The sequence below is a fragment of the Spodoptera frugiperda genome, chromosome 12 (genome assembly GCF_023101765.2).
Source record: "Spodoptera frugiperda isolate SF20-4 chromosome 12, AGI-APGP_CSIRO_Sfru_2.0, whole genome shotgun sequence".
Classification (NCBI taxonomy): Eukaryota; Metazoa; Arthropoda; class Insecta; order Lepidoptera; family Noctuidae; genus Spodoptera; species Spodoptera frugiperda.
Window position 1 is genome coordinate 1,975,270 of NC_064223.1, and position 27,293 is coordinate 2,002,562.

At 39.9% G+C, this 27,293-nt stretch overlaps 3 protein-coding genes across 6 annotated transcripts in view; 2 read left to right on the plus strand and 1 right to left on the minus strand.

Annotated features, from left to right (window-relative positions):
- The window catches only part of LOC118262880 (protein FAM102A), a 57,945-nt gene that overhangs the window by 15,001 nt on the left and 15,651 nt on the right, over positions 1-27,293 (plus strand). For 2 of the 4 annotated variants that reach the window (XM_035574528.2, XM_050697541.1), the window contains exons 2-3: positions 2,076-2,165; positions 3,647-4,109. In XM_035574528.2, coding sequence (XP_035430421.2) covers positions 3,964-4,109 — 146 coding nt within the window. In that variant the 5' untranslated portion in view covers positions 2,076-2,165; positions 3,647-3,963. Of the gene's footprint in view, positions 1-2,075; positions 2,166-2,440; positions 2,623-3,646; positions 4,110-27,293 lie in introns of those variants that run through there. The other 2 variants (XM_035574529.2, XM_035574530.2) reach the window with 2 other exon arrangements.
- LOC118273627 (uncharacterized) lies at positions 9,837-13,232 on the plus strand. The gene is made up of 9 exons (XM_050697548.1): positions 9,837-10,620; positions 11,281-11,350; positions 11,469-11,581; positions 11,764-11,825; positions 11,939-12,010; positions 12,098-12,198; positions 12,293-12,483; positions 12,570-12,634; positions 12,859-13,232. Exons 1-8 carry the CDS (start codon positions 10,432-10,434, stop codon positions 12,612-12,614), a joined length of 843 nt encoding a protein of 280 aa, XP_050553505.1. The 5' UTR covers positions 9,837-10,431; the 3' UTR covers positions 12,615-12,634; positions 12,859-13,232.
- Positions 12,691-15,368, minus strand: LOC118262949 (putative nuclease HARBI1). The gene is made up of 8 exons (XM_035574659.2): positions 14,773-15,368; positions 14,492-14,682; positions 14,270-14,402; positions 14,033-14,177; positions 13,658-13,805; positions 13,429-13,579; positions 12,828-12,957; positions 12,691-12,746 (listed from the first exon to the last, which is right to left on the minus strand). Exons 1-7 carry the CDS (start codon positions 15,028-15,030, stop codon positions 12,841-12,843), a joined length of 1,143 nt encoding a protein of 380 aa, XP_035430552.1. The 5' UTR covers positions 15,031-15,368; the 3' UTR covers positions 12,691-12,746; positions 12,828-12,840.

The following is a 27,293-nucleotide window of genomic DNA, read 5'->3' on the forward strand; positions in this document are numbered from 1 at the left end:
ACCACTATAAGGCATGTTAAAAATAAAACATTCTCGATTATCGCATATAATAACAATATGCGATAATCGATTTCTGATCGCGCGACGAGTACATCTGGTAGATTGATCGGTTACCCCAAAGCTGGTGCAGTCAAGTGTAACCACCTCCCCGATACTTCGCGTGGGGTGCCGTGCGCTATGGCAAGAATCGGCTTGATTTTTTAAATTATGTAATTTTAAAATTAACCATCAGATTAGTTAATTGCAAGTTTTAATATGGCTCAAGTTTATAATGTACCTACCTTCCAAAAACTTCAGATCGCCATCGTAGTTAGTATTTACTGCGAAATTTATTTGAACCTACATGTTCAGTTCGGTATTTGCATAGGAGCACTCATCATTACATGTTTGTAATTAAATAATCGTAGGAAATCCGGATTGTAATGAGAAAAGGAAGCTTGAAATCTCAAGTAGTAAGATTAGCATTTAGCTTCGCAAAATTAATTAAATTCGCCTGATACCTAGGTCTCGCTGATCTGAGTGGAAGGCTTACTCCCCCTTCGATTAGCATATAGGTAGGTTCTCCTGTACATGTAATTAGGCGTAACAGGCATAGTCATTAGCCGGTAATTTGGCGCCGACTGACATTTGCATGTTATCTGCACGCCGTGCCGCGGCGCGTCGTGGCGCCCACCACATACCGAAGCAGATAGCACTTCACATACTCCACATACGAACATATTAACATGGACGCATGCTGCTGATAGTATGACCTCTTTGCACATCAGAAATAATCTGCTATTGTCAAATTACTGGCTGTCTGTTGCTACCATGTTCTGGTGGTTGCTACATAAATAACAATTAGTGCCCTGTTTTGGGCCCAACCGATATGCATATACAAAAGTAATTCGTAGTACAAATAAGTATAGGGAATTGTAGTAGGCCATGGCTGGTACATGTCTATTTCCGGTATGTTTATGGGTGTAGAGGCCCTAGGGGCGTAGCACGGGACCGTCAAGGTGACGGCTGAGGCTTACGTATTGGCGCACAGCCAGGCCGCCGATAACTACGTGCCTATACGCACCAGCTGCTTTAGGAATGCTTTTACTGAATTCACTTTTATTAAGCCCTTACTTTGACACTGGTTTGCGTAAGCGAGCAACTATTTGCCCCATAACTTGTAAATAAACCAAAACGACGGTGGTTCTGTTAACTCTGTGTTGATTCTTAGCGCTGGTCTCAGCTGGTCTGATTGTAATAAAAAAAAGAGATTTACGCGCCCATAAGAATGTCAATGTTAGATTAATAAAATAATGTGGAACAAGTACGATATAAATATAAACTTGTAAATATTTTAAGGGATCCAAAACCAAACCACCTTCCCTCACAATGATGAAAATTAGTAAAACAGTAAAAAACCAGCCGTCTATCAGAAGTCAGAAATCTACGCGTAATTGAATCTACTTCAAACAGGAAAAATACGCTTGGTATCGAACCACGCACTGCTAAGTGCAAAAAGTAATTCTCGGAATGGAGATTTGATTGCATTTAATTGAATGAGGCCTAAAAATAGCACTGATATAAGAGGTGACGACTTCTTTAATTGTTGGACGTGTGGGTGCGAATCTGATGGTACACCTTCAACCTGTGACCCGGGTCAATTGCGCACGCGCATCCCCTCGCGCCTCACGAAGGTCGGCTCGATCGCCTGATCAATAAATTGAGCAATTATATAAGATGGTGCCGTGTGTGCTTAGAGCACGCATTAACATTATTACCCACATCCTCGCAGAGGTTTCTGAAAGGTTCGACGGAAGCCATAAACCAGCGCCCGTCAGTTCTGATTGAACCAGTTATTTGAACAGATTGAAATTGAGAGATCTTGCATACCGCACTCAAGGAGAGCAATTACTCTGAATAACTCACATTGCCTGCCCAGCTCTTTCGATGTTCCGATTCTTACAGTTTGGAAATTAATACCATCATGGCTTTATGGAAACCTACTAATTGCACTAATTATTAAAAATAAATCACTGTGACATTATGTTTAAATGTTTTGTAGTAGACAAATCCTAAGTAAATATTATTTGTTCCAGGCCATGTAACAGTCCTGTGGCCGCGGTGGGGTGACTTTACGGATCATCATCCTGCCATCTACCAATCCCATGAACCTCGCTTCAAACCATGTGAGTGGCAACTTTGATGGCTCTCGACAGGATTGTTCTCACGCAATACATTATCTGATAGTTTCACAACAGACGTCACTAACAAAACATTACAATTGATAACGTCACTCACTGTTTCGTCTCCAACGATATGCTTATCACACGCTAGTTTGGCTCCTAATCCTAGTTATCTGCTCAAGGACAATCAGACAGATTACGTAGTAATTAAATGTATTTAGTTGTTGTTGCGCGCACTCGAAATTGTATGAATTTGCAAAGCTGAGCGTCCTTGCCACTTGGCACCCTTCGGCAGTCACGCGAGAGCAGCGCTGCAGCGCGGACGTGCACCGCATCGCTATCGATATACACTCGTACGTAAATGTGCGCAGCTCGAACAGACCTACGCGAAATGTCAACCAGTATGACTCACAACACCCGATTTTTGGTCGACCTCTGAAGCATCAACACTCTAATATCTGTATGTATGTCCGTGTATTTACAGAGCTTTTATTGTCAATATTGTGTTGTTATTTGTGTAAAAACGCGAGCATTGTAAACGAAATGAGTGCACTTATCTGGTTTCTTATAGCGCGCTAATCCCGATGTTCACAGTATCCATACTTGCGTTTTTATGGTTTCAATAAAACTTTAAATTGGTAAACAAACATAGCTCGTTGTTTTGTGGTGAGTGGAGTGGACTTTTGTGACGCTGCATAAATACGCTAGATAAATACTAGCTTCAGAAATAAGTGTGTGTCAAACAAACGGAGTAGTTACGTGAAACATGTGATCTGGCAAAATTATGTTCTTGTTTCGTCATGTTTTGTAAAGTGATTAGGCGATTCCGTCGTCATGAAAATTTAGTAGAAGTAATAACAGATGCTTTATTATTTCTTATCAAAACGATAACAAGTCGACGACCACTACTTAATACAATTGCGCAACTTTGAAATATTAGATAACCAAATCCCTGACATTTTCTATTTCCCTACTCATCAGCTTTGCCTTGGAGTCATGTAAATTACTTGAATCTTCTTAAAGTACTTTCGCAAGGTGTATTATAATATTTATTAGTTTTCATTTCATTAGTATTTCTACATATGTATTAGACATCAATATGTTACAATAGTGTGGCTAGTAACAGCACAACTCATAAAGACAACAGATGGCCTAATCACATGGATGCCGATGGCTAATGTTATTCGAGACTGAACATTGGTGTAATCGTACGATGCGTAGATGACGGAATGGGTGGCACTGTTGCAACACATGGCTCTGTTTACTGCCACTACAACCTAAATACTGCTCGACTCTCAGGATAACTAGGCGATGAGTACAAATAATCATAAACTGCTTGTTTTGTGTCAAGGAAACCTATTACCGACATGTATTTCGTAACTTTAAACAAGTGAATATTGTACCAAATGAGAATATAGAGTTAGCGTTAACCCCACCTCGGTGATGTTATCTTAATGTGCTGAACCATCAATTTTCTATTCCAGACTAATGACGTCGGCCACTATGCGAGTGATCGCCGGCCGCCACACGCTGTCGACACACGGAGGACGCGACTCTGATGCCAAACCAATCACTCCGGTTTACCTCTTCACTTAGATAGGCGTTTTTGAAGTTTTACAAATTACAGTTTTAAAATAAATCATTTACACGTGCGTTGTGGCTAACACACATGTGAAGTGAAGTGCTAGTGCTAGTGTTGTGACAGAGCTGGGACACTCCGGCTGCAGCTCAGTGCAAGTGGTGCGTGGCGCCGGTGGCGTTGGTGCGGGCCGGTGACGCGGGGCCCGATGTTGGCGGCGTCATGGCCTTCATGACGAAGAAGAAACGGTACAAGTTTGGGGTGCAATGCTGTCTCGAGGAGCTGACTGAGGTGCCTTTCGTGTCTGCGGTGCTGTTCGCCAAGGTCCGCCTGCTCGACGGCGGCAACTTTCAGGAACATTCGAGCAGGTCAGCAAAACATCACCGTTATGTTACTCTTAAATTAACTACTAGTACTATTGAACGTCACATAATATGATACGACTCCACTGGTACCCATGATAAAATGATGCGCATCGTTACTCTAAACCCTGCTAACTTGTAAAGGGTCAAACAAAACCAACCGATAATATTCAATTTTTGTTTTATAACATACTACGATAAATCTTGTTTCAAAATAAAACCGTTTCAAGATAGGGACACTACGATAACCATGTTTTTTTTCTCGATATGCACAGTTGGGTACATATCTTTGTTAGAGGTCAGGAAGGCAAGACCATGAATTGTTAATTTCACATGAAGCACTCAACAATAAAACAGTATTTTTAAATGAATGTACAACAGTTGTATTGCCCGCCTGATTTAATCTTCGCGTTTTGTTTCTCGTGCCCGATTAAGTAATGCTTTGACGGTCGTTGTTACTTCATAATTGCGATATATTACCAAACGGTGCACAATAATGGCGGGCCGCGCATTTGTTCGTTTTGCTCCAATCTGTTTCGCAAGTGACCGACAGGAGTCCAGCTCATAAATCAAGTTTGGTTAATCCAGTCGGACGGGGCACAGGCGCATTGTGTGTACACAGTGCACCGCACCAAGCCTCTCTTGCACAACGCTATCCTTCTTTACATAACGTTAAACTTGGTTTCAGTCAGCCGTGTATTTCCGTATTTGCTGTTTTTGGATGATAAAACATTTTTTCGTTGGTTACACATACGTTATTGCATAAGATGTACATTTCTGTAGTCCGATCCGACTATCCGTCAAACCGTTTAACTCGATAGATACGTTTCCGACCTAATCGATAGAAGTCAAGTTCAAAGGTATAACAGTTACCATAAAAGACCCTGTTTGCCTTATGCGATTTCAATGACCTTATCTTGAAAGGACCACGAAGCCAGTTCACGGTTATATTCCGACATCTTTGTTTTGCAGACTTTAGCGTCAGATCGTAACTTCGTTCTGTTAAAAATGTACGCGAAGTTTGAGCAATTTAGCGCTGTTTGTTGCATTACAGACTTTTTAAGTAAAAGGTTCTCGCAGCGCTGGCAACTTTTGCAACTCTTAAATTCTATTTACTTCCAGATGACATAACTGACTAAGTTGCTTTCCTTTCCCGAAGTATTTTGAAATTATGGATGACATATTAATGTACGTCTATCTCAGACAAACGGCCATAATATCTAGAAACGTTATGCAATATGTCTCGTCATTGTGACCATCAATCTCTTTGTACTTTCGACACCCACTTTCCGCAAGTTCTGCCTTGCCTAAGTGGCTGTACCGCTGGCACCGTGACGGTGTAACACACCCACGCGTAGCAAATAGTCCAGGTTCGTGTACACGCTACTATTAATAATTGTATGGTATTTTACCAAATTGAAATTGATGATAGTTGGAAAACGTTGGCAACTCATTTATTCTACCATCAACCTCAATTGGGTGGTTGTTTTAAAGTAATGAAAATTGTTCGTTCTTTTTTACTAAATTTACATTTAATTGTGTTAATAACAGTGGCTATAAGTTCATTGTAGACTGGAGTATCCAGCATGACCTAGTCGAATAATGTGGTGGAAAGCAGCCGAACGCTTATTACCCAATTACTTCAAACACTGACTCCGCATATTTATTGTCCTGATCCTTCTCAGTCTGGACTAGTCTGGAGCGTATTTTCACTTCTATACTTTTCACCCTTTCTGATGTTTGATACCACTTAATTGATATTTCTATTTAATGAAATGTACCAAACATTGAAGTTATTGACCAGTAGACCTCCTGATTAAAGCTGAAATAGCCACTAATCTACGCTAGACTTCCTTATATTGCGGGTTGCGACATCGGCAGCCGTATCAATGAGTTTCCGAGTGGAGACAGATAAGTGTGGCCGTGCTCGCTTCCGACACGAGCAGTTGCTACCAGGGCATATTGGGACACAGTTTGGGGCTGACAAATTAATTTGGTTTCAACCAATAATACAAAGGCCATTTTCTTCTTAGCTTATGCAAGATTGTAAATAACACTTAAAAAGTATTCTGCCCATCTGTCATATACTCATATGTATAACTATACAATATAAAGTTACAAATCGTAATCAGGAAATGGTCTCGAATGTATCAGTAGTGCCCGTGATTACAGCCGCCTCCCCCAACACACATAATTACGTACGTATGTAGGTCACAATTAGGTACAACTAGAACTGAACATATACCAGCTGCATTAGGGTTGCCAATTACGGACGTAATATTATGCATAATTAAAAGAAAACGTTACTTTATACTTTCACAAATATTGGGGAGATTTAGATTTGAAATGATTTCTCGTCTAATGTTTTTGACGGTATTTGTGGAATATTATAACGCAGACTTGAAATTGAAAGCAAAATTAGTTGCATCCCGGCAGCCCTGTGTGGGAAGTGAGCAGTTATCGGGAGTAGGGGAGAGGTGGAATGCGGAGGCGTCCGGCGCGGCGACCAGGCGCGAGGCGGCTCCCGTCCTCTCGCTGAACAATTGACTGCCAACCTCTCCTCCCGCTGCAAACCAATGCAGCTGTGATCGAGACACGGAGCGGTCGGATTTTCATTGCAAATGGATTTCCCTATTACGCTTAATTCTGGCCAATATAGAGCATTGCGTAAGATACAGATAACGATGGCTTTGACATTTGGCACTTCTTTCCGACTATCGTATTTCTTTAATAATGTTATTTATTTCGCAATGTCAAACATCTGCTGATTTAATTGCCAGAAAGAATTGTAGCACAAAAAATCTGCACAATTAAGTATGACGCCAGATTTTTAAATCGGGATAGTTAGCCCATTTAGTGTGTGAAGAGGATAGTGGTGTGCTATAATTAAACGCAGAGTTTATAGAATTAATAGTGTTGTATGCGGCGCTCGGCGTTTCGCACGCGGGTGTGGAATTCCTCACCCAGATAAGAACCGCCATCTGACTGACACGGGTTGAATGACTTTCTGTTTTCACAACCAGTGCCGGTGCTAACATACTACATGTATTTATTTACACTTCACTGCTCAGTCTTGACTAAATGTTTGACACAAAGAGATGAACACTATTTTGTTGTTGTCGATCATTAACTGATGCTGTATAACCGATTATGTTCTTAAACTGTCTGCCATTATATAATTAACACTCGAACACAGCCGTTGTACTAAATGGACACTCCACTTTGATCGTAAAAGCCATGGCAATTGAGAATCTACTGAAGGAAGTGGATGGTTGTCCTGTAATCTTTGTTTATGTTCTTTACACTGTAAGACGCTCTCAATTACTCTCGCAAATCCCATCTGGCCATCGGCGGTGGATTCGTTCAATAATAGAGCAGAGTTTATTTATAAACCGGCTCCATTGTTTACGATAACACGTCACCGCCGACATTTTGTTTTCATTAACTGTCTTTTGTTCTTTACACAAATTACTGTTTGTTGTTCTTTCCTTTTTTACTGGTTACTTGCTTTTGAGACTAATTCTTTGTAATTGGGTTTCCACTTCTGAAAGTTCTTAGTAATGTTTCTGTGCTCTCCTTGTGTTTAATAGGTATGACAATCTACTTTGGGGCCTAACAGTGCGGTCCTAGTATTTTTCTTTGACGTGTCAAGAGCTTGTCCCAGTTAGGTACTTGTCTTTGCTCTTAGCGACAAGTGAACCACTTTCTACAAAAAACAACCCACATGGCCGTGGGCAGACAGACAGACAGTCGGCCAGCCTCACACCATGTCGATGTTATAGTGATTATTGTAGGAAATTGTTGCACGAGATTCTAACATTATATTATTATTAGTGTCTGTGTTTACACTGAAGTAGGTATGTTTGTTTATCATTAAAACGTAAATAGTAACACAATAATTACAGGTTTTCTTACTGCGGCCATTTCCATGAAATGTATTCTTATAATGTTAGCAATTATACGTTAAAACCTTACAAGTAGCGAATGAATATGTTACAACGAAATATTCAAGAGAAACAGTTATAGTTTTTCTTAATAAAAGACTTTGATCTGAATGCAACACGTGGAAACCATTAACTTTAATGTCGTTTGCCTTGAGTTATTAAATTATAAAACTAAGTACGGAATTCTATAAACTGTTAGCGATATGCATTGGTTACATAACATACTATAATTTCCTTGAATGCCAATGTTTGGTACTACGCAGGTACACTACATAGTTTAGCTAGTAGTGTGAGAGTATAACAGATTAGTTCAATAGGTTTTATTTCAGTTGGCATTAAGATCTCGCGTGCCGTCTATAAATAGACTAGCGAATTATTCATCCAGCGCAGCGTGGCTGTGGTAGTGTAATTAATGATATCAGCTAACTTGGCCAAGGCGATGGCGCCCGCATTGCACCACGGAGCAAGGACACCTTCGTGGACCAGCGCCAACCACCATGACTTAGATCGTACTGATACGGGTGCTCCTCCCCTAATGTCTAGCCACCTGCCTGGTCTACAATCGTCCACACACAGTTAGATATTGACAACACATGAAATACAGTGACCAAAAGAAAAAGCGTGTCGATAACATCACAATTAAATATAGTAAGTAGTCACGCGAACGTGTAAACATAAACAGATATGACGATAATTACACTCTATACTCGGCTGCGATAAAAATAAATAATTTAGCGGTCCGAGCAACGTGAGCCATTGTTGGAACTAGTTGCAGTGAGGGGAGGTGGCTCGCGATCTGCGATTTGTCGATGTCAGATGCGACATTGTGCAACCGCTTGGAAACTGTCGAGAGATATTGCAGCTACGACGTCACCGCGGACCTTCTAGGCAAATGCACAAAAATAAAGCTACTGCAAATTGTATGAAAGTTATTCCTTTGTCCTCCAGGAAAATCTCCATTATTTATCTTTCGTACGTCCGCTCCCAGCTCTGGTTACATTTCGAGGAAAACTCGCAAAATGGCTGTCCTTGTATATTCGCTTGCATTTCGAGCTCTATTCCCCGCCTCCGCTGCAGACCGGACATTTTTAACGTGCTTAATTGCTCAAGAGCTCGTTATTCTCATACAATGCTGCTAAATGAGCTTCTGACCGAAAAGGTTAACTCTGGTGTTGCACACTGGTTACATAATGCATCGGTTTCCTCCACAGACTAGCCTTAGACGAACGTTTCATTATTTGGTATACATATTTAATTAGCGACTAGTAGGTAATAAAGTATCTGAATAATGCATGTTACAAAATGGAGATTACTTTCATTTTTCTTTTACAATAATGTAGCTGCTAAATAAATAACTCACGGGTTTTCTATAAAGCTTTATTACTTCGCTGTAAAAGTTCGTGAAAACACCAATTAAGCACTAATGATAGCTGCTAAAGTAATTATTTGAGTGATTTTCTCCGTGTGCCGCATGAAAGTCACCGTCTCCAGTGCAGGCCTCGAGGCTTCGTGCTTTCCCTGCTCTTACTAATTACGTACGTGGTGTCTCTCTTATAGCGAAATTATTTCATTGAAGTAATAACATTTCTGTAACACCTCCCAAAGTCAAACAAACCATGTTTAGAGCTCATTCTGTGAACAGTTGCGTAGGAATGCACAGCAATACATATGAAGGTAGCTTGTATAAACAGTTTTTCCAATAGGTGCGCGAGTTTTGTTGCTTAAATACATTTTCTACTGCTTGTTGCTTGGCAATACTAACCCATAAATACTAAGGAAGAAATGCCGTTCGTTGCTAATACGTTCGGTTCTAGAGCAATATATCGGTGGTATATTGTCGTGATATAATATTGTGCTCGTATATAATATTACCGTTTGTGTGCGAGTGCTGGGCCTCAAGTCTGCTATTTTCAAAAATTGTGTCATTCCCACACGATCCCATTGTCATTTTGCTATAAGTTCGTAATCTGTTAATTCACAATGGTCGATCATTGATCAGTCAATGGTCTCGTAATGGAATTGTAGTAGAATGACATTGTCGTATTGCCATTATATAAAACCAGTGTGGTAGAAATTATTTTCGAAAAACTACCACTATATTTGAAAATTTATTCATGCCAGATTTTACATATATTTAATTTTACATGTTATTTATTAGTGTTATAAGTAATCTGAAGTAGTAAAAAGTTTGAATATACCAAAAAACATTAAATATACATGTACATAAAAAGACTTAGTATTATTTTCTCTTTGTCAGCTTGGCTGACAAAGTCAAATGTGACATTTCCTATACCTACTTATTACTTACTCTTTGATGTGACATTATTTACAAACATTGTTAAATTTGTTAATAACAAGTAGTAATAACAACAAACTGAATCAAAATGGTGCTGGTTGAACAAATTTCGGCCCTTATGGATTTCTTGGAAAACCACCAAGACCTGGCGCTTGGCCACTGCAGCCGCACCAATGAAGGGCGAAGTCTTATGAGACGTTACTGGATGGAGTGTGCCCAAATTTTAAATGCGGTGTCGGTGGACTGCCCTAATAAAACGCCGGCAGAGTGGCGCTCAGTGAGTACCTAACGGTATAATTAGTGATGCATTATAAAGGTCGATTTACATCAAACGAACATAGAGCTAGAGCTAGAACAAGAGCATTCTTTCGTAATCTTTTAGTGTAAACGAAAGCTAGAGGTATCGATTTACATCAAACGAACATAGAGCTAGAGCTAGAACACTAGAACGCTTTGATGAGACCGCTCAGTGGCGCAAGCACGTCCGAACACGCTAGAACGCTCTAAGCAACTGTTCGCGCCAACGAATACTATACTCCTCTAAAGCCGGGTCCAGACGAGTGTAACGTGTAATGTAATCCACCGTGTAATGTAACACGAATTCTTCAGCGCGAGTGTTACATGTAATGCTCGTACTGCCGTCCACACGTAGAATTCGTTACATTACACGGTGGATTACATTACACGTTACACTCGTCTGGACCCGGCTTAAGGAGGTTCGCGCGCTCTTGCGCCGTTTACATCAAGCGAGCGAGCATTCTTAGAATATTCCATAGAATCTTTGCGAACGCACTAAGAACAACGAAGGAATGCTCTACGCCTGTTTACACTAGAAAAATTAGCTGTAGTGGGGATAGAATGAGCATTCTCTCGTTTGATGTAAATCGACCTTAAGATGATAATTGTACCATTATTATAATTTTTGTTTTTTTTTTAGTTCTACAACGAATACAAAAGCAAGCTTTTAAAAAAAATTAAATCACAGAAATGTGAATTGAGTGCCACAGGTAAGCTATTCTTTATTTAAATTCATTATACCCCAAGCGGTTACCGGGGTTCGCTCTGCTATTGCAATATTCTAGTGTGAAGCATATAATAGTAATCATTTTATAACTTTTATTTAAGGTGGTGGTCCTGCAAAAAAAATTATATTGACCCCGCTCCAAGAGCGTTTATATAATATTTTAGGGCGAGATGTAGGAGAGCCACTTCAAGGTGTCCGACATAACCCACTCAGTGTAAGCATTAACATTCATTTTTTTTGCACATTTGAAAGTTATTCTAACTTGTGTAACTAATATGTGACAGTTGTTTATTATGTTACAATGTTTTTATTTGCTTGCTTGTCTGTATTATTTTTTCACTATCACATATTGTTGACTCACTTGCATATTAACTGCATGTTTTTTTTGTTAATTAGCCAATTATCACAATTCCTTTGGTGGAAGCTAGTCCTAGCAACCATTTGAACAACTCCTGCTCGTAAGTTTTGCTAGCTTGGTACTCTGTGCTTAATTTGCTTAGCTTTTATACTTGAATAAAATAACCTTGTTTCTTTTTTAACTATTATGATAATATTGCATTTATTTTAACAGCCTATTAGAAAATTATGAACACGAGCTTGTGGAAACTGTGGAACTTGTGGAAACAGTACAACAAGAAATAAGGTATGCATACTACAACTTTTTACAGATGAGTTGAAATAATTAGGATAATTGAAAAACTAGTGTGATTGTAATTATTTTATTTTTCAGCTTGGATCAGGAAAAGGAAACTGTTGCTGAGCCTTCCACTAGCAACCAGCCTCCGAAGCGACGCAAACGCCAACAATCAACACGGCGTAACGCAGCAGAAGGTAAAGATCTTGCAATTGTTTGTTATGAGCATTAACTCCCTACTCTAGGGTAAAGTATATAGCTTGATGTAACAAAATATTATTCTTTTTATAGATACAGCAGACCATGCAGCTCTTGAAGCTGCTCAATCGAGGCTGGAGGCTATAGAAGCGAGGAACGCCGAAGCCACTTTAAAAACTGCGGAGGCACTCAACAATTTAGCTGCGGCCATCAACAGACAAAGCTCCACCACTGAAAAAGTGGTGGAACTTTTGGACCGCTTTGTGACGTCTGTGTCAAAAAAGGTTATTACTTACTGTTAATTTATAGGTAATTAAATTGTATGAAATGGTTTCACTCAAAATCTAAACTTTTACTTTTGTTTTCATAGAAACTCCGGAGGTTGTTAGCATCATCCGATTCTGAGTCAGACTAGTTTCCAGAACTATGCAAGAGGTAATTTGGTCAGATTATTAAGACTATTAAGATTGTAAAGATAAATGAAACAAGTGTTTATAAAAATAGTATTACTTAATTTATTTTTAACCTTTGTTTTGTTCCTGGGGATCTGTAACAAAGTTAAATCATTGTAATAATAATTAGAGCATTTTCATACTTCTTTAGAATATTGAGGTGGTGCATTACTTACATGCTAATTTAATTTATGCATCTCTCCACAGTCTGTCAACAAGAGCTTGCTGTAGTGCCCGACCTTCAAGAAGGTCCCGGTTCACCCTTCGATGATCTTGGTCATTTGGTGCTGCATAATTATTTTCCTCCTTAAATTAAAAGACTGATTTGTTAATTATTATGTTATCGGCTTACTCACGTATTGTTTTGACGAGGAACTCGACTAGTTTCAAGCCATGCTAGAGGCTCATATTCATGAGCAGCATTCCGCGACACACGACGCGGCGATTGTCGCGCTGCTACTGACAGCAGCAGCGACAATCGCCGCGTCGTGTAATAATTAATTTAGTATGTCTCACGAAAGTTACAATAAAACGACTGATTTGTTATTTTAATTATATTATTAAAAATGTTTGATTTGTTATATCTTTTTATACTCATTATTTTACATATATTTATTCAAAATCCCTACTAAGTACTGCCGTCTGCATCAGACCCTTGATCCATCCGCCCAACTACTTAAATGTTGATTTTTTAACATAGTAGTACTATTTATATTAACTAATACAATTCCAACTTCATTATACATTTTAGAAAATAATGGAATAGAAATCACATACTTGTTGCAAGCGAAGTACTTCTTCATAAACTTCATCAGAAGGCAATGGTTCTCTTGCTGTGTTTGCAATATTGTGTAATACGCAACATGCATTCACAATCTTGCCCGCAGTTATTGGGCTATAATGTAATGTACGTGCTACAAGCAAACACCTGCAAAAAAAATAATACTTTAACACAACCCCATTTAAATATACAAGTATGTAACCATTGCCTAGAAATGCTCCTTACCTGAAACGTGCTTTTAATACCCCGATGCAACGCTCCACTGTATTGCGTGCAGTCACATGTTTCACATAATAGTGATGTTGTGGTGTCCCTTCTATAGTATTGAGGATTGGGGTCATCATCGTTTTTCTTAGTGGATAGCCACTGTCACCTGAACATTATAATCATTTTTTAACCAACTCCAACATGTGAATATCATAAAAGTTTTTTACTTAATAAGGTCACGCCTTTAATTTAAAATTCACGCCAAATATACTTCACCCGACCCGGGAATCGAACCCAAGACCCCTTGCAGACGCACTTGCAACCACTCGGCCTATGAGACAGTCCGTATGATAAAAGTCTTAGGATATTATTCATCAAAAAATATTATAATACCTAATAAAAATACTTGTTCATTAGTATTTTCTGTAATTTGTTTTAGGTGTAGACTGAGTGGATGACTCTGCCATACAGTGGAATCATGAGCAGAGCCTGGGGTACTTGCATCCACACATAAAATATTTAAATCTGAATCGCAAATCTGTAAATGAATTAAATGTTTTTTTTTACATTTATAATTTAACAGTAAAAAGGGCAGTAAGTAGACATTTATACTTTCAACCTAATACTTACTATCATAACATTAAGGGAATGGAAGCCCTTCCTATTATAATACCGTTCCTCATGTATGTGCGGCCTCAGTATTGCTACATGGGTGCCATCAATACAACCCAGGATACCAGGAAATCCAAATTTTTGATAGAACCTAAAAAGTTTTAAATAATATCTAAATAATTCTGCTTAAGTACAACAAGCAATGCAAACTAAGCAATCAGGATATATTTCTCTTCTCACTTCGCCTTTATAATATTTCTTTCATCAGATTGTGTAGGCCATTTAACATATTTATGATAAATTTTATTGAGTGCCTCTGTTACTTCCTTTATAGATCTCGACACAGTTATTTGAGACACATTATGAAGGGCACTCTGTCCAATCAAATTTTGGTAGGACCCCGATGCGTAAAACGCAAGTGCTATTAGAATCTGCAACAAAACATATAACATGAATCGCCCTTTTGTGTTTAAATAATATAATAAACAATAATAAACCAATGTTAAATTCAGTTTTCTCACCTTCATTTCTGCCGATATGCTATCATTTCGACGCGGTTTAGTCATCAGAGGAGTGAGTTCGTCAATTAACCCCCTCACTGAGTCTTTTCCAAGGCGAAACGTTTTTACAAATTCCGCCTCAGGAACATCAGTGAAGGGGTTCATGTCGATTCTCATCAACCGACGGGCTAAACGGCGTTTTCTGGCTTCCCTGCGTCTTTTTTCACTAGCATCCACTGCGTTGGCTAGTATTAGAATATTTGTTCGCAGTGAATACATTCTTCGATGCACGATTTAAAACAAAGTTTTTAATTTCGATACAGAACAATAGCTAACTAGGCAATGTTTGCACAATGACGTTCCAATGGTAGGTCACTGATAAAAGGAACTGTCAAAATTTTAGCAGATTACCGCATAAGTCAGACTATCATCTGTCATTGTGTACGAGATTACCATTCTGTGCCACTTCTTTCAATGGAGTGTCAGTGGTTGACCATTGGAAAGTCATAATGACGCCATTATATTAGTAGACTACCAAACTTGTCAAAATCGACAATTTTGAAACCAATGATCGATCATTCTGCCACAATTGTAATAGCAGACTCAGGCCCCTGGTGTGCAAGTTATTGTTTGTTATGACTGGCCCGTGTTGTGATGTTCCACACTTTAATTCGCATCACTGCAGCGCACTTTCACTCGGATGATTTCATGATAACGTTATTACCGGCACTTGCTCGTTTTGCATCTATCTCGATACATCTCTCGCCTACGTTGTAAACTCACGTGTTCTATGTGCATTAGTGCTTTAATGCAAGCATTCCAAGTAATCCACCTCCTTTATATCCCAGATATCTTTCCTTGACAACATTATCATGAGTCTTCCTATCTTGGGCATAGGCATCTTCTAGTTTCCTCCAGGCTTTTCCTTATTGTCTTTCGCATCCAATCCTGTGTTCCGTTCCGTGTCGTCTGATCAGTCATCTTTTGGATGAATTAGAAAGTCAAAGTTACTTAATGTTAATTGTTGGAATGTGCAAATAAGTAATGGTCTTTTAATTTATTGCAAATATTAAATCCTTTGACTTGATTATTCATAATGTTTGTTTGTTTGACTTGCTGGTAGGAAGGACTCATTGAGTCTCGCTCACTTGTATTATCCGTGCCAATATTTCATTCATATACCTATTATACGCATGTATTTATGTATGTCTTGTACCTATAACAAACGTCTTACGCATTTTGTTCAGCTACAAAACATGCGGGCGGAATAAAGAAATATATGGGATTATTGAATTTATTCTTTACGGAAATACATTTACTTACTTTGAATACTGATAGCCTGCCATCCACGTAATAATATACCAGGTAAATAAGCCCGCATGCTTCATAGAGTGCGACACACCTCACCGACAAGAGTAAAAAAGAATACTTAATTTATTTGGTTTTTTGGACTTATGCGGTAATAAGCAATTTACGAATATGTATTTAAATGAACCATAAACAAAGAGATTGTGTACATTGGAGTGTCATTAACTAACGTCATGTGTGCAGGTAGCGGCGTGCGCGCACTCATTAGTGCTTATTAATTAATCATTAGCGCAGTTAAGTAACCGGCGACCGCTCGCCGCTCTCGTGAAAAGTGAAACTTTTCCCTCCCTCCACTACCATGCACCTCTACCTACCTTCTGACTGGATTCTATCAAAGAGTTCATCAATACACCTTTAAATAAACCCCTTATTTGTTATACACACTACTTAATTAAATTAAAATCTTATTAACTAGCAATAGAACGCAATCTTTTCCTTTCGTTACCACAGTCCACAAGTAATGCAGTAATGTAAAGTGTTGGTAAACAAACAAGTTTGCCGTAATATACCCTGCAGACTATTGATAACAGCGAGCACCATTCATTAATACAACTTGCTTGCTTATTGGTACGAACTGCGTACTTTATTATACTTATAGTATAGACATCAGATTCCTACCTGTTCGTCCTCTGAGATTAGTAACTATCTTGTTTATGTTGTGTGCTATGAGCTGTGTAATAGCTCGGTATTGTTATTACACTGGTTCCTTGTTTGTTTAGTATTGGTGTTTCTAATCGATCTCCACGAGTGGATCGATACTTCCGCGCCACCACGTATAGCGCGCACACATGCAGATGTGATGATCAGCCCACTGGATATCGCCCGCATTATAGCGGTATAAACCGACCTGTGAGACTACACTCCACCAATTTACATCCAGATCCGTCTAGCCGTTATGACGCGATTGAATAACAAACATCATCATCCAATCTTTCGCATTTATATATTAGAACAGATGAGTAATACTACTATTTTAAGAGAATCGTATGATTTACCGAATTGCAACCGTAACGAAACAATTCCATATTTGACCGCACGAACGCGGAAGAATAATTCAACAAATGTTATATTTTATGTTTAGTTTGTATTAGCTATTATGAAACTTATTTACTGCGAATCATTGGAGTGCATTATCCTGTTCATTTAGGTACTTACTACTTGGGCGTATCGAATGTTGTGGAATGTATTAATCATTGCAACTGAAATGCTAATAGAACACAGTGCGTGTAGTAATTCGGCATGAATATGCAAATGAGTAGAATTTCCCAAGTGCTGGCTGAAAGCTCGCGTTAGATAGTGTCGTCGGCAGTGTCTCGGCTTAGCATTATCTCCGCTCTCACTGGTGCAGCTCTTAGCAAAAAGCTCGCACGTTCCGCATGCCCGAGCCGCGGGCCGTGGGCCGCGTGCCATGCTGGCTCAGCGATTCGATACAATCTCACCTCACCACACGGGCAGGCTGTTTTCACTATCGCAACTGTGAAAAATCAGCTATGAATGCCATTTCTGTACCGACTACCAGGTAAACACATGTTTGTCGAGAAAATGCGTAGCTCACTACAACTATTTTTAGCTTAGTACTAACAGACACGTACATTGACACATGTTTTATCGCATAATTCTATTTATAATTAAACCTACGTTCATTAAAGTAATACAGTGTCGACCTACACATTTAGTCTGTAGAAGCGAAACAATGACAACTCCACAAAATCCTAAACCAACAAGGTAAAGCTGTTACGTCACGCGACGCCAAACATGGCTCCAACTAAAAACAATATAATGAGAAAACATTAATAATAACACGTGTGTGGGTGTGTGAGTGTGTGCCTGCAGGAAAACATCCCCCACACCACGACACGAGCGGCCGAGTTAAACAGGCAATAAAGTGGCCTTTCAGAGCGGAGCGCAAATGTGCTCCGACGTGAACATTGTTTACTTTACTAAAGAAAATTCTTGTAAGTACCTGCTCAACTAGGGCACACACCGAGCTTCGAGCTTTATTGGGTGCGAGCAATGAAATACTACATTACTTGTCTTGGGTTACAGTCAAACTGAAGTCCGGAGATAGGTGTTACATTTATGTACGGAGCACTAAACGCACTCAGTCGTCATGTAGAGCGTAGTCGCCTGTTGCCCACCGCCTCGCGAACTAGTTAAAACTGTTTAACGAACCTGTTTTTAATTAATGTTTTTCTCAACGCTGTATAATATGCACATAGATCGATGTAGGTATAAGAGTACTTATGCCCTCATAACGTTGCAGCAAATTGCCGGTGCTCTAGGCGGATTATGTTACTTGACCGAGCCTGTCATTAAAGACGCGTGTAAATCAGAGTGCAGTATTCGCGTGTGATGGACGGCGCGGCGCCTGGTGGAGCCACATTCCTATGTCAGGTCATTGTTGACCAAGCGTGAACATATCCACGCTCGCCCTAAATATTCACGTCTACGCTTTATAAACGTTCGTTGTACGAGCACATTACACAATTTGAATCTGAAATCTAACACTATTATGATCCTCAATGAAGGATTGTCAGCTTCTCAGATAGTAACGACAAGTAACTGACGCTAGATAAGCACTTAGTAAACTTAATTAACTCAATTCCGTTCAGACCGAGGTCTTATCAACTCCAGAGTTAACAGCGTTATTACAGTAACCCGGTGACCTTATCGAAACAGGTTGTCGTCTACTATTAGCCACAATAATGCAACACTTGCAGAAAGAATACGCACGTATACATACGATATGGTTCCAAGAGGTGATTAATCTTCAGTTTAAATGTTCCGCGATCTTTATTTTCCTTCAGCTGTGTAACAATAAGCAGAACGCGTCTGTTCGTGTGTTTGTTGAAAGTTCCCGGCGCTGCCCGCGCGCATCGCTCGTCAACACCGCGCTTTGAACTCGCAAAAAGCTCAAACACGTGCAGTGTTTAGTTGAACGTTAACACTTTTTATGTGGGATGAATACTTGTTAGTGTAATAGCAAAAACTGGTCTGCAGTAATACTCTAAAATATATACATTTAACAAGGACCGGATACCTTTACACATTTGCTATCAACAGTCGCTATCGCTTCTTGATTGTTTATGCTCGTGGCTTTTGTATCATTATCTTGATAAATTAAACTCATAGCTGCGTCGTAATTACTCATTGTTATGGAAATTGTTCTCTTAATTTGTTGAAATTATCGTCATAATATTTATGACGACTGTATCAAGCATCCGGTGGTATTCCGTTAAATCTTTGCCTCGGAGATATACTGCATTCGTACCTACTACGTGTATGTAGCAGCACAGCGACTTGGTTCCATTAGTCAGTGTGATAGATATGGATGGCGATGCTCGCCACGTGATCGCCAGTTGCATCGTGCACCAGTTCTCATGTCGCAACTGATGCCACCGTTTGGCAACTTCGTCATTGCCATCTTACTCAATTGCCGGCGAAACGTACTTCGGTATACTTTCGTAGAATAACTTCCCGCTTACTATTTACACGAAGCTCTTCTCATCTCTTTGATACTGATATTTACTTCGTTTAAACTTACGTAACATTAAGATTATAAAGAAAACGTTCCCGAAGCTGTGCCAGATTTATTGAACTCAAACAGGAAATTATGATTGAACTATTTTAGTCTCAGTTCCTTGTCTTTGATCAATATTCAAATGTCTTTTTACAATGGAACGTTCTACTTTTCTTAGCTTTTTGTGTGAAAGAAATACGAAATACATTTATTTACCATTGGCAACAAAGTTTGAATGCTCAGCAGTTACCGGGCCGCAGAGTTATTGCCAATAACTCCGGCAACGACCTTACAAAGCTATTACAGAATACGAAAAAATATATCGTCTGACGAGATCACACGATAACACTAATACATTTGCTGTGTAGTGTGCAGTACACAGTGGGAGCCAGGTGGGAAATTAGGAAGCACTTGTTCTGTTCAGCAATGGAATAAACCTTTGAAGTTGAACGAGTTTTATTACGATGTTAGCGATGGATTGTAAAGCTATTTTTTTACTCGGTAACAAATAGATTTGGTCAGTACGTCAGCAGTTACATATTGTAACAGGTTCAAATCTTCATTGCTGTTATAGTCTGAACTCCAGTCAGTGCAGAACAGCATTTTGACTGAGTAAGTTTATGTTTGGGTGAAGTTTACTCAACTATTATGTAGGTACGTGGTTGTGATGTCATTGTGGATGCGGGACGGCGGCGTCGCGTTCGAGTAGCCAAGTATTGCCGAACGGCCGGCAGCCGGCAGCCGGCACCGGTCCGACCGGATCTTTTTGTTGTTCTCTTTTTCTCCCGTACACGACGCCACTTTTATTATAGGGCAATGTCGGTATAACATATTTATGCGTAGTATAACCGCGCGACCAGACAGTCAAATAAAATAAAAAATGCTACATATGGGATATACTCTCTAATCTGTTCGGGTTTGCTTTCAAACATGCAGAATTTAATATTGTATAGATTGTATTCGGTATTTTATTCACATGCAATTTGCTATTTTACCGTACTGCATAATTGGTTGGAAACATTACGGTCTGTGTGTGAATGGATAAATGTGGAAACTAACTTAACGGGCTGTTCATGTATAGGTTTATGTTTCCGCTGCACAGCTTCTGTAATGAATATTGAACAGCCAGCGCCGAATGATTCGACGTTGTAAACCAAATTAAAAGTCACTTGCTATGCATTGCTTGCATATTCACCATTTTACCGTTTGATGTAGAAGTAACAGTTATGCACGAGATACGTTGCCTCGCTGTTAAAGTCTTTTTGTACTGTCGTCGTACTTTTAATTCACAGGCTTTCAAATACAAGATCTACATTTTTCTCTACAATCTTTGCACATATGTTAGTTAACTATTTAATTATTAGTTTCTTTCAATATCTCGGTATCGTCGAAATCTAGATTATCAAAGCACCCACGATACTAATGAACTTCGTGACGTTTCCTTGCCGAATAAATATACAACGTCACGCTAGTGTACAGACTGTGTATAGACAAACACTGCTCTACTACGAGGAGGCGAGGACAATACAGGCGTGACACGTGACGCCATTCATTATAGCAGCGTCACTCCCTATCAGCGTAAACAGTGAATGGGAGCTAGCGAGGTACCACCCTCTGTTGGTTTACTAACTGTCTTCTTGATACGTACTGAATGTATAAAACATCTATGTGTCTGTTTGTCGGTTTCCGATAAAATTGACAACAACTGATTCGATTTTTATGCGTGGATAAAGTGATTTTTAAGGAAGGCTTAGGTGTACAAATCGTTAATAGTCGAGTAGCACGCAAAAAGATACCTATTACAAAAATAAAAAGTCAGACAGTTATAATGCTGATAACAAAAAACCTAATTGTATATTATCAATCAAGCTGACCTCATGACAAATATAAATGTCGATAACTAGTTTTCCTATGAGCACGTATTACTTAATAGCACAACAAATAAACAAGACAAACAGGAAACGTGAAAGGTCGTCGACTCGGGGAGACCTGTGTGACCATTCCGACATGTTGCACCGTACTCGGGGAGGCAGCTCCATGCACTCCGCATAGCACGGGCACTGCCACGATATCAAGATCTGTGAAGCTGGAACCCAGCAGTCACAGGGAATTTGGAGGATTGATTGATAACAGCATAAGCAACAGCGAGTATGTTACCTCCTACCTACCTATTGTTGGTAATGATTGTATTATTAGAAAAAAAAACTCATCTGATTTATAAATAGTGGAGTGTTGTTTTGTATGTATTAATTTGTAATGTATGCATTCGTGTTATTAGAAGGTAGAGTGGAGATCAAAGCGTGTAGTTCAGCTCAGTCGCGAGCCGCACACCGGTCCGCATTCGTTAGCCGGCTATTTCGGACGACATCCGTTGTATCACGCACCTCGCCGGTTTTTCTACCAATGCATCTGATAGCGCTATAAATCTGGACAGAGGATGTGTCACTAATTAATGCGAGCCGTTCGTGACTGATACATTACGTCACGCGTCAGGTTATAGTAAACATACGCCCACTTACATTTACTTTTAGCCTAAATCGTTTGCAATATTTATTTTAAAATGAAATGTTTCTGCAGTTTTCCTGTGGTGTGGTTAGTAACATGAAAATGTAATCAATAGTCGGTTTTCCGGTTAATTCATTTATGAAGCAGTATAATTTTAATAAACTTGACGGATGTCGTTATCGGCGACATAATAATAAACTGATAAATCGAGTATCGACATAAAGGACGCGGACGGGGCGGTGTCCAGTAAAAATAAAAGTTAATTGGCGAACCGATACGAAAAGGAAATATGTAGGCAATGATGACTTTCCTAGTACACTGCACTTAGTATTGTAATTACTGTAAGCCCCATGGGACACGTGTGTGCTACATGCTGAGAACGAATGCGTGAGAAGGGTCTATGCGTACGCGCATAACGCACGGCTGTCGTGCTGTGATGAATGGACACCGGTGTTCTAAGCGCATTAACAGTCTATGCGACCTACTGTCAAAACATAGCGGTTCTACATTTGTAGTAGTAGTAGTCGTCACCAACGCAATGCATCTCTTGTATTAGTTATACAAAATATGCATAGAAACTGTAAATGTTTATGAAATATATCCGCACGTGACGCGGATCACGGCTCGCAGGCTGACGGCGTCTGTTTATATGTCCCAATTATGAGGTACGTGGGCTTTCCATGCAACACACCGCCGCAAGCATCTCGACAAACACACAAACAAAACGTCAATACTAACGTTTGCAAGCCTAATCTCTCCCCGCGGCCTAATCTCGTACTCTACAAGATCGTTTGACTCACCCGCCGCACAAACAACTTTGATCAACGTTCCATTGCACCAATTAACCCTAATTCGTGGCAAACAACGAATTGTTGTAGAAAGAAACGAGAATCCGTGCAAATTGAGATTTATAACTTCCTGTTGTAAGTTCGAGACAAAGGCAAGGCCCGCAATAGTTGATATGCCCAATTTGCATGTAGTGCCGGGGTCGACGGTCTCATCAACTTCATACCGACCGAAGTGGCCTGCCAACCAACCCGCCAGCCTGCCAGCCTGCCACCGTCTGACTGTTGAACCCAAGACGCGCCGCACCGCTCGTTAAAAGATGCTCTGTATTCATATTTGAAGCAGGTGCCGACGTTACATGTAAATGAAGCCAACAACTTAATCAAGGTTCTCTCGCGCTGAATACATAATTCTAAAACCTTGCAAATTCACAAATAGAACAGGCTTTTTGATGCGTTCAGGAACAATATTATGAAATGGAATGAAAGCAAAGTATCTAGTCTACGCTTAATGTGATTCGTTCTAGAAAGTGCCAGTGCTACAGTGTACCCATCAGATGAGTGGACACGTTGATAGCATCGAAGCTATAAAGCGATCAATTGTGCGCACAGCTCGTTCTATCAATTAAATGGCTAGGCTCGTGATCACTGCGCACTCCGCGGCCGTTGGGACGTCTGTCGTCAAGGAATACATTTACAAGCCTCGGATTCATAGACTAATGGAAATTGACCGCCATTCAGTGGAACAAAAGAATAATAATGTCGGGTATTAGTTGCGACCAAATTCAACACAGAAACCTTATTATCATTTAACAAACTTCATTTAATATTAAAAAATTGAAGCCCACAGAAACCGCTGGCAGGTTGATGGCTTGAATAATTAATTAAAATGACTCGTTGATCGCGGTGCGGCGGCTGACAGGGGTAAATATTTTGTGTCAACATGGACTATAATGATCAATTTGGACGAGAAGCGTCCTCTCTAGCCCAAGGCAGGGTAAATGATTGCATTAAAGACGCCGCCCTCCGGCCATTCACCCGTGTCTGGGTTCCGCACGTCCTACGCAAAACAGAACACTGTATAACACAATAATTACACACCACATAGACTGGCTATACATTATTTCATGGTCCTATAACTCTACACCGTTTAAATCATGTTTGTCGAGCTGGACAAAGGAAATACAACAAATATTATACATACGTACAACGTTTATACCATTATATCCGAGTTGACGCTTACAAATGATCGATTGGTGGTGCAGTCCTCGCGGGAACTCCCACGACGTTTATTCCATAGCTGTTGATCGATTTTCCCCTTACTTTTTCCGAAAGGTCCCCGAGCGCCCGTTTTATCCTTCCTACTCTTCCTAGTTAGTCTAGAGCCTACTTGAGTTCACTTAAGCGCAATACACACTGAGCCCGCCGGGCCGCCGACTAAGCCCGGCGACACAACCCGGCGGCCTGTATGAAAAGAATCATGTCGGCAACATGCATCTGCGCGTGTTACCCGCCGACATGTTGGCGGCTTGGTTACGCCTGTGCTCAGTTGTGACGCCGTCAACCTGTAGTGACGTGCTTGTGATTTTTTACGACATGGAGTGGGGACGACGAAAAATGTCTTACGTTAATTAATCTTTATCGCGAGAAGGAGGTATTGTGGAATCCAAAACACCCAAATCATAAAAATCGACCAAAGCGCTAATGTACTCTCATCTCAAGCCGCCAACATGCCGCCGACCAACTTTTCCGACTTGTAATAAGTGAAGTCGCCAACTATACCGCCGACAAAAAGTTGCCGACATATGTCGGCGGCCCGGCGGGCTCAATGTGTATTGCGCTTTAAATTGAGTTGAATAAACCCGGGTTAGATGCTAGATGTACAATCGAGTATCGTCGGTTTATGACATCACAAGTCTAGGCCGCTCTCATAAATTGTTGTCCAATAAATTTTACATAGACTATAAAGCTAGAGAGTGCTCCATAAAACCATTACAATACATACCTATTACGCCCGGTAATAAACCCAGGATTGTGTGTAGTTTCCCTGTGCCAGAATACTGGTCCTATTTCCATTCGTTCCTCATGATCAAGTGGCTTGTTATACACGATTTACTTAGTAATTAGCAGAATATTTCATTCAAGACTAATTAGTTTACATATTCATTGTTGTCTGGAAATGAGCCCACTTTATTATAATGAGTTATTTAATTACTTGGCTTCTGCAGCCCTTTGCTCGTAGTCGGTGGTCCGAGCCCGCTCCTCGCCGCCGCCGCCCATTCAACCGCACGCCGGCGTTCAAAGCAGGACGCAGCACTCATAATAAGCAGTTAATGTCCGCTTTGTATTAATAACACATCCACAATATTGAATGGATACCATTATTACAAGTTATTCAATACGTCTATTGGAAATTTGTAATGAGCGTACATAATGAAATAGCAACCTCAACGCGTACACCAGTGAATTATGTCACACGTTGACATTACTGGCATGTAAGTAGTGCATACGTTGAATAGTGGCGGCCTGGGCTACGTGTGACTAACGTGTGTGTGTTCATTAGATTAAAGTTTGTAATACTCGCGTGAGCCAAGCCTTTAGTTATCAAATAATCATGTAGTACAGACACCAATAACGAGGACCTTTCATTAACGTTAGTCCTCTCTAAGCTGTAATTACACCGGCATAATAGAGATCATGAAGTTTGCTTACAAGCAGTGGAACCCCTATTAAAATGGATCCCTAGGGAACTTTATCCCTAGGCTTAGTTCTGGCCGAGGGAAGCTTAAGCTAGGCCTCTCAGGATAACGTAGGTAGTATTACGTTTCCGAGATACTATCACTGGGAGTGCTGTGTTCGAGATAACGTTGAATAGTATAGAAATGTCTGAATAAAATAAAATATGAATGGATTGAATCCAGACACAATCCTCGGCGCAGCGGCGCGTAAAAACGTTTACAGCGAATGCCATTTCTGTGTGCTCGGCACTAATTGTGTTTACGCTAATCTGGATCGGCGGACTGTTATGGCGGCGGCGTGCGGTACACGCGTTTGTTTCCATCATCACCTAGTACCTTGCAGATAGTGACGCGATCCATCTGCGGCCAGCTGTTCCTCCACACCATTGTCTATTAACTCCTACAAATCATTACATTTTATGTTAATGTGTTCTCCGCACAAACGATGATAAATATTATTAGTGTTTAATGAACCAATGACCTGATTTTGTAAAATGGTTCTTGACGTGAAATTAATTTAAAGTTATACTCCTGTCCGCGTTACCATTTGAGGTCACGTCAGTCAGTCAGCGGGCATACACACAAATATTAGTCTGATTTCAATTTCCGTGGAGGCGACCTCATTATTTGTGGTAGACTAGATTTTTAGTGAGTTCACTAAACTTGGCGAGGAAACTATTCTGATTTCATTAGACCTGATGATAATAGATTTATTATCTAAACATTTAAATTTTATGAGAAAGTACAAATGATAATTGCACCACTTAGCGTAGAAAAATATCGTCGGTACATTTGTAAATCCCCTTGTTCTATATAATTAATATCTACGAATACCAAGCATTTCTGTCGAAAGAGGATTACGTTTGTTTACGCTCGCCGATGTGTTGTTTACTTGAATGAATTCTGTGAATCACTACATGGATGAAGCCACGGTATTGAGAAAAAATCGTTGTTAGCTTATCTGATTTGTAAGAAGCACCTCTTTTTCCTGGTTGAAATGTTACAGGAAAAAGTTGTTGTGATTACCGAGGTGTCATCATCTCATACATTGTGCAATTAAGATTGTTTTGACTTATATGTGTATAAGGAGCAGATATCCTTTAAATAAATAATGTGTAGTAATGATGTATGTTATTGGTGTCACGCGGTATTGTTGTCAACGACCGCTGCCGGTGGAAGGGTCAGGCGCTGACCTTGCGCGCGGCTGGACAATGACGCCGTGGGTGGACTCGCCCATCGGCACCGTATTCTCAATCCACTCGAACAGCCCTTCGAACTTCTGACGTACTTCACTTCCGTGACTTTCCAACGAAACAATCAACTAATAGATTGATTTGTTAGACGATAATTACTTCCTAACTTGAGATTTGTTTTACCTTCACACAGTTCGCATTAAAGGCAAAAATATTTTCATGTGACTTCTAAAGTGCTACGTTCTTACTTGTAGAGTTTGTATTCAATTATGTTATTATCAATAATAAAATAATAAAATGAAAGCCTTGAGCTATAATGATCGTAATATTACAAAGTGGACCTATTCCATTGTAAGGCGGAAGATAGAGAACAGAGATATAATTAGATTAAAGGGCCTGACATTGGCGCTGGACGTTACATTCAGCGTCACGT